Source organism: Vanessa atalanta, chromosome 20, assembly GCF_905147765.1.
Source record: "Vanessa atalanta chromosome 20, ilVanAtal1.2, whole genome shotgun sequence".
Taxonomy (NCBI): domain Eukaryota; kingdom Metazoa; phylum Arthropoda; class Insecta; order Lepidoptera; family Nymphalidae; genus Vanessa; species Vanessa atalanta.
In genome coordinates this window covers 9681033-9695844 of record NC_061890.1, presented here as the reverse complement: position 1 = coordinate 9695844, position 14812 = coordinate 9681033, and the positions used below count along the sequence as shown (strand labels likewise).

General features: G+C 35.5%; 1 protein-coding gene across 1 annotated transcript; it reads left to right on the top strand.

Moving 5' to 3' along the window:
• Positions 1-10925, top strand: LOC125071865. Its single transcript, XM_047682281.1, has 6 exons — positions 1-216; positions 7349-7494; positions 8214-8939; positions 9127-9393; positions 9476-9739; positions 10344-10925. Exons 2-6 carry the CDS (start codon positions 7390-7392, stop codon positions 10554-10556), a joined length of 1575 nt encoding a protein of 524 aa, XP_047538237.1. The 5' UTR covers positions 1-216; positions 7349-7389; the 3' UTR covers positions 10557-10925.
• The last annotated feature ends 3887 nt before the right edge of the window (positions 10926-14812 follow it).

The following is a 14812-nucleotide window of genomic DNA, read 5'->3' as shown; positions in this document are numbered from 1 at the left end:
CACCCGCAAACGATAATATGAGTAAAGGAAAACGTATTTACTGTCATATACTATTCAAATAGTAACATATCTTTAATATCCGGACATATCTAATAGTTTAAGAAAGCACAGTGTTATATATGACGCGAAATAAATTTATAAATATATTATACAGTAGACGGGAGGAAATCATTCTGTATGTGACTTGAAATGGATTTCGACCAAGGCGTTTTTTACGTGAGTACTGTATTCTATAATAAATATCTATTAAATATATAATTATGTATAAAAGTACAAATAAAAGCGAAAATTTACAAGCTTCACAAAAATCAATAATTTCTTCATATTTTAACATATATTGTTGATGTACAATTGGTTCCATTTTTATTTTATACTAAATATATAACCTTTTATAATTCCCGTAACGAAAAAGCTCACTATGAAAATGTTGCTAATTTCCAACTATCTGTAATTCGACTGATTTAAAGTAATGCATACGAAATTCTTCTGTTTAATCGCTTCAAGTAATTTTATCAATTTGTTTGAAACTTACGTTAATTTTTATCCAGTTACATAGACTATTTTCTTAAGACTTTCATATCAAATTAAGACCTAAGTACAAAACAAAAACAATCGATATTTCTACACTATGCGGTCTCGTGCATAGTATATAAATGCTGTTTTTGAATTTAAAATAAAAAGGCACATTGGTCTTTTTATTACAGTGACCATCAGATAATGGTCACTAATACACTTTGCCACTGTGAGAAATATAATTACTTACTCTTAAAGTATCACCATCTTTACCTTGAGAATTAAGAATTTGTGTGTGTAATTATTATCAGTGGAAACTTAGCAGATGTATGTAATATTGTATATTTTTGTGCTATAAGTGTCATATAATTGTTTGTTTCCCTAAAATACAATAATAAAATAAAAAATTACAATTAATCTTGTTTCTGATAACACTATATCAAACTGTATTTCAGGAATATATTATTATAATTTAATGTTTGTTTTGGTGTTTAGAAAAGTATGAGGCACCTGACGACTTTGCATAAAACTCATTCACCAAGTAATATTAAATAACAAGTTCGTTTAATATTTTACGATGAATGCTTGCCGCCTTTATACGCAAATATTCTATGGACGTTCACTGAATAGATGAAATGATGAACGTCACAATATGTATTAAAATGATTAAGTTCTCGGAAAATATACTGAAATGCAACTAAATCATCTATATTTTTAACTATATCGAGTAATTTACTATTTTCGTTAGTTAATACGGAGATGCTATTTCGCAATCTTATAACGAAACTAAATTTAATTGACTTCTCATATTTTACTAATTTATAATTATTCGTATGTATACTCGATTTTTCAGCATTATACACAGTTAGTTTATATACAATAGAATACAAAGACAAGAGGAAGATGACAAAACTAGAATGGACCCAAAATTGATGAAATTGTTCAAATTAATTCAGGGAAAAATATCCCATAACTTTGTTTGATTTTAAGCCCATTAATTCCATGTTCAAAATTTCAAAGGTTGAAACAAAAAAATTAACGAAGCGAAAATCTCAGCGCTGAACTAATCCAGTTTAATGAATCAAATTTCGCTTATAAAGATGATTAACGTTGCTCGTTGCTAATGAAACTTTTTTTTTAATTATTATATTGACTTTAATTATATGATATCTGTTAAGCGTAGATCTAGAGTTAGTTTTTCTTTTAAGCATATTTTTCTAGTCATATTCATAGTCTTCCTTGTTGCATATTTTATGTATCACACAGGTAATTCTTACTTTTTGCCTTTTCCCGTCTTCTATCAAATCAAATCAATTTTAATTCAAGTAAGCTCCACAATGAAGCGTTCGAATCGTCAATATTTAAATAGTACCACCGTTTCGGAAAGCAGGCTGCCGCGAGAAGAAACGGCAAGAAACTCGCATAGTTGCTCTTTTCAAATGAACAGATTTACAATGTTGTTTTTTACAATATAATTAGTGTAATGTGATGGATATCTTTACTCAGGCTTAGACATGAAATTTATTAATTCATACAATGATAATTATTTTTATTTCATGACCTTATTTTACGTCGAGTATCGCAAATCGTAATTAGTACCAAGTTCACGAAATATAAACGACGCCATCATCAATATATTTCAGGATCCAAATTGTGCTTTAAAATGAAATCTAATTGGTCAGTTTTCGGGGAATACATATCAAAATTGAGAACTAGCTTGAATTTCATTCAATTTTTTTACTTTTAATCACACATTCACAAGCACATTCTGATTCTGATCCTTTATTTTTCTGTATTATGTATTTTTTTTTTTTAATTAATCTTATTGACTCAAACATACTTATGTATCCTTTTTTATGGATATGCACATCATTGCATGCTATAGATTCTATACCTTTACAATTAAAATACCTTTAAAAAAATCAACTATGTAACAAAAGAGATACCTGCTAACAGGTTAAGAATGAATTCGTAATAATCGCACAAAGAGGAGAAATAAGTTTTCTAATGGTAAGTGGTCCACCACTTAAACACCACGTACCATTAGGAATGGCCATTGTAATAAATGCTACCATTAAATTCTTGCTAATTGCAACGTGGATCCTTATCACACGTTACACTCAAGACGCTGGGCGAATGTGAGCTACGTGGAATAAGTTTAAGGGTTCGACCGTGAGTTTGTGTGAATCGTAAATATATGTGTCTTATCTTAGTTACCAACAACCTATTATTACCAAGTTTGTTTTGTGTAATAGATAAGCGGACGGACATATGCGTCTTCTAAAATAAATGGCCCCACCGCCCATAGACATTGGAGCTTTTACCATTACTCACATTGACAATGTACCACCAAACTTGGGAACTAGGACGTTATATACCGTGCCTGTTGTTACACTGGCTCACTTAATATTCAAACAACCATCTATATGAATATTATAAATGCAAAAGTAACTCTGTTTGTTATCCCTTCACTCTTTAATCGCTGAACCGATTTAGAGGACATTTGGTGAGAAGTTAGCTTCAGTCCCGGGGAAGGCAGGCTACCTATTTAAATTCACCCCTCGAAGGTGTAAATATGGGGGTGTTGGTTTGCGTGCTATAAAAATTTACTAGCTAGTATGAATATTTGAATAATTCAGTACTAAATTACTTTATAATCTTTACAAAAATAACAAACTTGAAGAGATGTTTATTTATTTAATCTATGAATCGGATTTAAGTTATTGTTTTTGGAATTCGTACCGCGATTGTCTTTTTAACGTCACACTACAGTCTACAGTTAAATTTACAACTTTAAATATTGATCGTAGCAGTAAGTAGAGAATGGCGAAGGCAAGCATAAGAGAGCATGCTGTTTGACGTCACGGCATACTAGTCAGTTTCACCTCCAACGCGCTTTCACATTGAAACTTAAATTATAAATTATTCCCTAAAAAAATATTTTTAATGTTATTATGTTATTTTAACGATGCAATATTCATTTAATAAATAAAATATGTTTTAAACTCAACGCTACGACCAACGCGTATATTATTAGAGCGGTCTTTATAAACACAATGACATAAGGAAAATAATTATGTATTAGGTCTCACATAATGTCCATTATATCTTACTCTGTAAATGCTTAATAATTGGGTCTTAAAGAATGTTCCTTAACTGTATAGTTTTAAAAATTGACATCTCTTACTTGCTTCTGGAACATTCTCGAACGTGTTAACATAAGAATTAAATCCTTTATCATCTCTTTGGTGTTTGCATTTCCGACATTAACTTATCATATATTACTTAAAATAACCTAATATTTATTTAAGTTTAACGTTTATTTACATAAGAATTATTAACATTCAGTCCTTTAAGAAACAAATATGAATTCAAAATAGTTACTGTACAAATCTTGACCGCGTGGAATTATGGCAAGAATGCTAGCAGCATTTCCCCGGTGAATCGCAATTCCGATCCTCTGGAAAAAAAACAAACCAGCCTAACCAGTTGATTAAGGCGAGGTGTTATACTTTTAAGTTGATTATAAATTTTGTTTCAATGTTATTTAATTTCGTGATTTATTTTACAACTACCGTCTACCAAATTTAAAATGATTTAAATGTTGTATAGATAGTGATGTTTTTACAATGAACGATCGTAATTATTGTTAAACCTGAGCAAGTTACAGTGACCGAACCCAAGAGGCGCAAATAAAACTTTGAATTACTTAAATTATTTATTAAAAAAAAGTCTACTGCTCGTAGCGTGAGCCAGAAGTGAAGTCTCCTTCGTAATCGGTACCGATAGTTGGCGGCGATTCGTCGGTGGTCCTTAATGTTGCAATTCGTACTATTGCCACTTTATGTGTTACGTAGAATTATTGAATTCACGGCAATCGCTTTGGTGGTCTTTGTGTTGTATTCCTCAGAATATAAAGTAAAGTGTTACGAGTACGAGAATTCTTGAATATGGAATTTCGATGGGAAAAGTATAGATCACTGAGTTATAAATAATCTAGTCTAGTGCATTTATAACAAGCAAGGTGGTTACTCTTCCTGTTTAATAAATATTGTTAATAATAAAATAACTTTGGCAACAGGTGCGTTTCCATAAGGTGAGCCTCCTGCTCGTTTGCCACCTAAGACATAAAAAAAAAATCATTTCTTTTGTTATCCTGCCCAGCTTCTTATTCATATGTAATAAACATTGTTCATATACGGAAACATAGTTCAACGATAATTATTATTATTAAAAATCATTTCAAACCCGATAGAAACGAAAGTGTCGTGTCATAATTGCATTTTAACGAAAATTCCGCGGATAAACGATATTACAGGTTTCTCTTTATAATCTCTGCGTAAACTTGAACAGGGTAGTTTGCGTTTAAACGAAGTTTGATCCATCTAGCTGAAGTAATTAAACCCGCCAAGGGTTGCATACGATGAATTTTGATAACTAATTATAACCGCGTCTGGAACTCGCTCGTTCGATATGGAAGTATTAGATTTTCATATTGATGGTCGAAGTAACTTTTTAGGGAAGGAAAACTGTTAGAGATATATTATATAACTGATAATATATATGACTGTATTTTTAAATGTTGAAAAAGAGTAACTACTGAGTTTCTTGCCGGTTCTTCTCGGTAGAATACCGAACCGGTGGTAGCTTCACTTAATATAGTTTGTTAAATGACGAATCAAAAGTGCTTTTAAAAGCCTACTTGAATAAAGTATATTTTGATTTTGAGTTAAATTGCCTTTTGAGAGATCCTTGGGGTTCAAGCTTGCTTCATATCAAGTATCATCAAATTCGCTTTAGTGGCTTAGCCGTGAAAGCGTGACATACACGTGACAGACAGAGACAACAAATAACAAACCCAACAAAGATACTTTTCCATTTATAATATTAGTATAGATAAGCAGTTAACCAATAGTTTTATTAATAATCGATAGTTTAGCAATTCGCGTAACAGGTGTGACGTCATATGTCGCTACAATCTAAAAGGTCTCAACAACATTTGGAACAAAAATACTTGAGATTGTCCACACAGAGGCAGAGCCGTCTCCAGCTATGCTAAGGCCCTTGGGCACCCATGAATTTGGGGCCCTTTTCTTAGATATTTACTACCATGTACAAATAATTTGCTTTTAGCCTTTAGGATAGTTTCAAACAAACGGTGCGGTAATTTTCGTAAATTCGTAGGAATCTGATTGGTTGTACAAACTTATGGCTATAGTTTATCTATTTCTATCATTAACACGTCAATAGCTTTCTACTTTTAATATCGACTATCGTCACTAGCCTTTTTTTATTATTTCTTACAAATATGACAATTTCGAAAATATAATGTACATCAGTAAACGTGAACATAAACGTGTGAAAAAAATTGTTGGTTCTTCGGGGCCCTCTAAGGATAGCCCTGGGCACGCCCCCGTGTGCCCTATTGTAAAGACGGTAATGCACGGAGGAGTTACGACGTACATCGCTAAAGCTGTTAGAGTTATCAACATGAATTGCCTATAAACTAAAATTCTAATAAAACTATCGAATAATAAAATAAACGGCGTGCTATTGCGTATTAAAAGAATAACGATGAAAATTATAAAAGAATCACCTTTTATCGCTTATGTGAACTCACTTAGTGTCTTACATATAAAATGTTGGAAATCGTGTTATTTTATGGCGTCTGTAGGCAGACGTACACAATGGGCAACCTGATGATGATAGATATTAGCACTGTATAAAACTTAAGTCATCAACAACTTGAAGTCGCTATCAACCTAGGGAACTTAGATGCTATATATACCTTGTGTCTGTTTTAACACTGGCTCACTCGCCCTTGAGACCGGAACACAACAATCGAAGCATTGTTGGTTGTACCTACCTGGGACCTACTACACAAAGCCTCGACACCAAATAATGGTTATATACTACTTCGTCTCTTGTATCCTTGAAATCAGTTCACATCACTTCATGACATATCTTTAGAAATAAATAAATAAATGGACATAACATTACTCTGATCCCAATGTAAGTAGCTAAAGCATTTGTGTTACGGAAAATCAGAAGTAACGACGGTACCACATACACCCAGATCCAAGACAACATAGAAAACTAATGAACTTTTTCTACATGGACTCGGCCGGGAATCGAACCCGAGACCTCGGAGTGGCGTGCCCATGAAAACCGGTGTACACACTACTCGACCATGGAGGTCGTCATCACGATCACGTTCCGCAATAAGTTCCGAGTTTGATCTTACATAACAGCTTTATACTGATCAAATAAAATATCATCATATACCTATCCGCTATTCCGCCAACCCGCATTGGAGCAGCGTGGTGGAATATGCTCCAAACCTTCTCCTCAAAGGGAGAGGAGGCCTTTATCCCAGCTGTGGGACATATACGGACATATACGGGCTGCTAATGCATATACCTATTTAATATATGAGCAGTTTACTTTCATAAAAGTTATATACAGAAAGACTATTTTTTATATAACGTTATAGATTAGGAAAATGTATCATAACACATAAAATTTATTGGTTTAATTTAGCACGTGACGCCATCGATAAAACTCCCGCAGCGACTTTGCGGAGCTTCTCTTTAGTATTACAAAGCTATTTAAATTATTAAGAATTATCGAACAGCTACTACAAAAATATCCTGAAAAATCCGCCACTCAAAGTTATATAAATAATATTTTTTCAATTTAAAGCAATTTTCCAGCTTATCAACTGTTATATATAGTAACACCCACCAGCTCACGACACTGAAAAATATGTCGCACCTGAGAGGAATTACGAAAGAAACTTAGCCACTTTTTTATGTTTTAATGACAATTGTTCCAGAATTATAAATGAGCGAATGTTGATAAGAGTCGGATGGTCGTATGGGCAGCCTACCGGACCTGACGGAGCGAACGCGGCCGCAAAGTATCCGGACCGCGGCCCGGACCGTGTCCGATCCACACCGTCACCGGACTGTCATAACTCAGGTATCAGCGCTTTTATTTACTCAGCACGAATACGTATTTCACAGTAATATAACAGTCTAAGGTATGCCATAACGCAGCATCACAAAAACACTCCCCCTCCCAGGGTTATGAATATTATATCCCTACTGCGAACCAATCAATGCAACGATAGCAAGAGCGAAGTCAATATTCGTTCGATATTGATGAGATTGATGTTTTAACGCTTAGTTTCTACGCCTCTCAGATTTTCTCAAGGCTTATATCAATAACTTTTATGACATGATAAGTTGACTTAAAAAGGTTATGTACCAAAGGTATTCTAGAAGCACATGTTAATAATATGGATGGGCAGTGAGTGCATTTACATTAACCCACGTGTTACTTGCACAGGATGATTAATCTTTTTTTTATGATATCGGTAGGCGGACGAGCAAATGGGCCACCTGAAAGTAAGTGGTCACCACCGCCTATAGACAATGGCATTGTAAGAAATATTAACCATTCCTTACATTATCAATGCACCACCAACCTTGAGAACTAAGATGTTACGTCCCTTGTGTCTGTAGTTACACTGGCTCACTCACCCTTCAAACCGGAACACAACAATACTGAGTACTGCTGTTTGGCGGTAGAATATCTGATGAGTGGATGGTACCTACCCAGACGGGCTTGCACAAAGCCCTACCACCAAGTGAATAATCGTTATGAAGAAACTTTATTAATTAAAATGTCTTTTTCAGATACCAGTAAACACGATATGCAAGAAAGATTGGCCATGGAGGAAATCGAAGGCACCGATAAAAGTTCCTGTCGCTGTAACCAACCGGCGACGGGACTCAGCTGCTTCCTCAGTGGGAGCGGCTTCCGTTCGCCGCCTCATCACGAGACAGCCACCAAAAATACCGAAACCCCTCGTCACTCGCTTCACTTTACTTTGTGTTGCCAGCGGCTTGTGCTCGACGGCCCTGTTACCATTCACGGCTTTTGCAGGCGCAGAAGCAGGAGCGATGCCGCTCGCGATAATGCACACTACAGCCGCTATAGTGGCACCCTTTTCCCCCCTTATTCTACAAAAATCAGGAACGAGGATAGTAATAACAACAGCACATATTCTAGTATGCGTCCTCCTCACAGCGCATACTATAGCCACGCCTCTGTCAATTTTACTGCCATTGTACGCCATTTCTGGTATAACACTGTCTCCAATGTCGCTAGCTTTATCCGTGTCAGCTACCTCCTTAGCTCAGGCGGCTGGCGATGAATGTAGAAGAAAGGTAGCTTTACGTAGGGGATTGAGGGCTCTCCGAGCGGCACAAGATTTAGGTCTTGTCGTTGGGTCACTCTTACTTGGAGGAGCGTTGATAATTTGGCCTGAAAATCTAACGCCGCTGCAATTTATATCGACATCGATTGATAATTCATCAGTGAAATGGTCTGACGAATACTCTTTGGATGACGATTATGAGGTAAGTGTGTCGTTCATATCTGCAAGTCCTAAATATGTATGTTTCAGCTATTTATTGCATATATATTCTATAAAACAAAAAATTTTTTATGTACATACTTATGACCTTTTTGTATAATTGAAAAACAATGTATAATTGGATATTCTTTAATCTTTAGTTTCACATATTGAAATATAAATTATTTTAGGAGAGAACGTGTGGATCAGCCGGATGCCCTGGTGTTCAGTTCTTGCTGGGTTCTTCTTTAAACGCTGAAGGTCGTAGATTCCTTGTCGCACTATGGGCGACACTGGCACTAGCTGCAGCTTGCCTGGGACTGTATGGCGCCGCCTCGACACCCGCTCCGCCCCCAGATGCCCGCTCCATTGTCAAGGATCCTCGAGCATTACTCGGAGCTCCAATGGGACTCTTTATCGGTCTTCAACAGGGATTTATCTATACGTCATATATTAAGGTGAATATCAATACAATAACTTAGTACTGGTTAGTTTTTTTACATTAACTATGTATTCTATTACTATTTACGTCATTACCAGTGGTACGGTGTGTGTGTCGGGGGCTGGGGCGGTGCGTGGCGAGCGCTGTGCGGCGCTGGAGCGCTGCAGGCTCTAGCTGCTGCGACCCTGAGCATGGCCGCGGCGCGTGGCCGACGAGTCGCTCTCGCAGCGGGAGGCGCTGCAGCGCACGCTTCGCTGCTCCTCGCTCTGCTCCGTTGGCGCGCCGAGAGAAGTGATCTGGCTCTTCCCGCCGTTGCTGCTGCAGCGTGGGGTGCCTGTGCCGCTTTGTGGGATGTATTACAGGTCAGCTAATATTTCAAAATTTCATACAAGTCTGCGCAACGCAATGCCTTATTGGCTCGGATTACACAAGAAACTCTGTAAGTTTTCATTTTTTTTTTAAATCATACGAAGACGATTTAAATATAAGGTATTTCAATTTATAATTTAAACTCTTATTCGCATTGAAATAACTGCCTGCCTAAAATATGAAATGAAGCAAAAGATAGTAAAAAGGTATCATGTATCATAATACTAAATATAACGTACAACTAAATACTACTAGAGAGTTTGTTTGTTTGTTACGATTTATGCAAACGATCATCACGAAATTTCGCATAAATTTTGTACGGAACAGAGGAACAGAAAAAACTTAAACGTAGCCTGTGTGCCGCCCTTCACCCCTCACGCGCGGATGAAGCCGCGAACAAATACTAATAATATATTATCGGACGAAAAATATAATATATTTAGGCTTTAAGCCTGCAAGCCCTTCTGGGTCGATACTACCTACACTCATCAGGTATTTAACCGCCAAACAGCAATACTTATTATTGTTGTGTTTTATTTTGAAGGATGAGTGTGCCGGGTGACATGACAATTTGATATCGAAATAACATCGACACAGGCGGGTATCTGCGTCGGCGGCGGCGGGTGGCGCGGGCCGTGGTCCGCCACGCTGTCGGCGCGGCACGCCGGGCTGGCGCTGGCTTGCGCGGCACGGACGCTCCTCTGCGTGCGCACTCAGCTGGCGGCGCTCGCTCTCGCTCTCGCGTCAGCGCTCGCCGCTCACGTCACGCTCGAGCTGCGCTTGCGCCGCACTGAGCGACATCGCTCCTAACGACGAACCGCGAGCGGGACTCCGCTCGCTCAGCACGAGGAGGACGTCGCTTGCAACGTTCTCAATTAACATGTTTTATACGATATTGTTACCGACTTGGCTACAAATTACAAGTTACGCTCTAATTGCCATTCGCCTATTCGAAAGTCTAAGATGTAACTGGTAATTATTTTCGGTCCGTTTTGTCAAATCGATTTTCAATCTTGGATTTTGGATTTGCGAACCGCAATTACGGCACCAGAGGGTCCTATCACGGTCGAGAACCTTGAAAACTAGTCATAAAGTTGGCTGTTTATTGTAAGATATTTAAGAGAAAATGAACGTATTTGTAAATAGAATAAATAAAGATTGAATTATATTGAATGAATAGATTTGAATGGAAAGAAAAAATAATATTGTAGTTTACGAGCTGTCTAAAGCTACACACTATACATCCAGAAGTCTCTAAAAGAAGTCTCGAATTAACTGGATTTTTTTTCAATATTTAGGGGTTAAGCACTTGTATTCTCAACTCTTTTCAATTTACACATCTTCCAAGTAAATGTCAATACCCTCACACAGGGTGAGATTGTATATCGAGCTGTGAAATAATATACTTATCTATAAAATTATAAGATTGTCTTCATGTTCAGACGTTTTTAGTGTTATATAATTTTGTACTTATAGACGTACTTTTCTGAAAACTTTTCGTGTCACACGTGTATTTAAATAATTATGTATTTATATTAAACGATTGTTATGTAATTATTTTGTTTCATTGGTGACTGGTTGCCTCTCGTTTGGTTCATGTATTATGGATAAGTGATATCGGCCTCTTTTACAGATGGTCGCCATTGCTCATAGATACATTCAACCAGGGCTGTTACTAGCCTTATCTGTAAACTCGAAGTTTGTAAGGGTCCATATTATAACGCACGAGAAAAACCTCTGTAATATTTAATAAGTTAATAATAATAAAGTCGTCTTGACCGAGAATTATTATTGAAAGGTTTTGAGAATGGATGTGGATGGATATAGAGTTAGGCGACGACCAAAGAAACGATGGATGGATTTTGTGAAAGACGATATGGTTAGAAAGAATGTTACTTTTGAAATGACGTCCGACAGAGAAGTATGGAAGAAGACATGTTTCGCTTACCCCAAGTAAAATGGGATAAGGGCAGGAGGTTGATGATGACCGAGTTCTGTCACGCCGACAATCTCAAGGGAGACCAGCTTGCGTGTTTACGCAGGACATATTGCAATGCACAAGTGTGTGTCAAACACAGGCGCACTCTCTATTTCCTCACTATCATGATGGGATGACAAATTTGACACAAGCAGAAAGAGTTCAGGCCCAAGACCAGCGAATTTACGTGCTTTCCAAGGCACGGAAGAGTGTACACTCTTCCAACCTCCAACCCAACAACTTTTTATCGGCCCGACCACCACCAAGGCAGTGCATTTAATAACCTACACGTGTGCAAAAAGAATGATTTTGACGCACGTACATTAGAGGGATGCAAAATGTCCTCATGGTATGATAAGGGTGTCACAGAGGAAAAGCCTAAATATTTTTATTAAGAAGAAAGTTTAAGAGCTAATTTCGATACTCTAATACCAGTTTTTAAATATAAATGCGGCCTATGCCATATATCGTCCATCCATCCATCCATCCAACATAAGTAGCCTTACTTAACAGTCCAAGAACGTGCACAATTATAATCACAAACATGTTAAAACTCAACTATGCTTATCCAGATTTGGATCCACTTTGGTTTCAATATGGGCCAAGAGACACGGGCATATTTTTATTTTTAAATGTATTGCCTACTAAAACAATACATCGTTATAGCGCAAGATAAATCCATATAACAAACTTAAAACGTGTATAGGTAGTCTAATCGCTGTATCCTTTATTACAGTTTATCTATCAGTATAAAAATGTGGCTAAAAAGCAAACTTTATACAATGATTATGTAGACAATGAATATATGAATGAATGAATGAATGGTATGTTAGTAAACGTCTCAGTTACTTATTGTTGCGTTGATAAGTACTGGATACCACATTAATATAACTATAAATTAGGGGATCAATAAATAAAACAAATGCATCAACATTAACACTGTATTTCAATCCATATAAAGCCCTAACTTGTCAATTTACTTGAACTAATAGTAATCACTATAAAGCCTTAAAATAGAACAGATTATTAGCAGTGTCCATTATTCATAAGTAAAAAAAAAAAAAAATCGCTAAAACATAATTAATTTGTCAAATAAATTATATGCATGTATCGGAACATGTTGATTTATTATAGCGTTGGACAGTACTTCAACATGGCGCTTTAATTATGCAAGACAATATATATTAGGAGTTCTTTACGCTTATAATTAAACTAAACAAATATTTGATATATCCTGTTTTAAAATACAGCGATATTTGGTAAACAGTCGAATAGTATTATAGTATTCGGTATTAACCAGATATGTCCGGATATTTAACCAGATCTATCCGTATAGTATCTAAGGAAAAATTGTAAAAACGCAATCACATTGCCACACAGACGAGTCAGGGCGTTAAAACACGACAACATGTATTTGTTTTAATTTAAAAAAAGAACCGTTATTTTTAAAACAATAATGATTGTTCGGTCAAGTCTAAAATAAGAAGGTTATTTAAAGTTACGGAAAGTAAACTAAAATTTTAAATGATCTAACGTATTTATAGAATATTCTAATTGAAAAGGAATAAACAAACCTTAGATTATTAAAATAGATTATATATAATTAGATTATAAAATATTGCATAAAAAATGGTTTACTTTTAATAGGACTAAAAATAAGATTATAATAATTATCATTCAAAATGAATACATGTTGTCGGTACATTCATATATATGGACAGTTAACTATATAAACACTTATTATTGTCACACAAAACTACTATTGATACATATATATATATGATATACATAGTATAAACAACTTTTTAATCCTTTTCATCTACCTAATCGCAGCATCACGCAGCGCGCCATTGCTTAAATATTCAATGCATAATGAACGCAAAAGCGTGACGTCTGGATGTTAATACCATACACGAGGTCTAAGGAGCTTGGTGTGAAATTAGTCACGACAGCGCAGATTGTCTTTAGGAACCAAAGATGCAAATATATCGCGTTCACAAATCGATTTTTCGTAATTTTTCTAGTTTCACGTGTCCGATAGTTTCGCTGAGCCTAACTTCACACTGGTCGACTTTTATTACGCGTATTGTACTGCACGTGTTGCTACTATTCGGTGATTTTTGAACTTAGTCTAATTATAAACGATTTATTGAGTGTATTAGATTTGACAAATCTTCGATCGATCCAACGTACTGACACCTTAACTTTAAGTTATAATTTGATAAAAGCTAGTCTAAGCGATTAATTACTATTAATTTTATTTAATAATAAACTATCTCCAGCTGTAAAGCGCGTCACACACATGATACTATAATATTACAATAGCTTAAGATGCGCGTACATCATATATCTCGACATACAATTACGTTTACGGAATGTAAATTTTATTAATATTTTTATAGTATAGTATCTTATGATACCGAGCGATTTATATGTTTTATATAAAGATACGAAAATTTGTTTTTTAAATTTTTCTTTTTTTTTGTATTGTTTTCTAATAAATATTATTTGACAAATCAGAATTTTGTTTTACACGCTTATTTGACTGGACAGTTAAAATACCTGGTGGTTGGACTAGCCCTTCTGGGTAGGTACACTCACTCTTCACTTATTATTGTTGTATTCCGGTTCGGAGGGTGAGTGAGAAGTACAACTATAGACATAGAGAACATAACATCTCAGTTCCCTGTGTTATACAGTGATAATATAATTGATGGTAATGTTTCTTACAGTACACTCTATGTGCAGTGCGTAGCAGTCGTAACCGTGGTATTTATCACTGTACTTACCTATTTATATTTATTTTCACCATTTATTGTCCACAAGATCAAACATATCATATCGTATTTATTTTATACGACAATGTTGCAACATAATGGAATATTATAATATCTTTACCGTGTGACGCGCTTGACATTGACAGTTTACTAATATCGATTACTTCATCTTTGTCCAATTTTAAATTAAAAAAAAAATGAAATGTCAATTTTTATCATCATCAATATAATCTTTAAACAAAACAACAATTTATGATGGCACTAATAAATTGTATTTAGAATGTCGTTTGTTTTTCGAATTGAAAATTAAA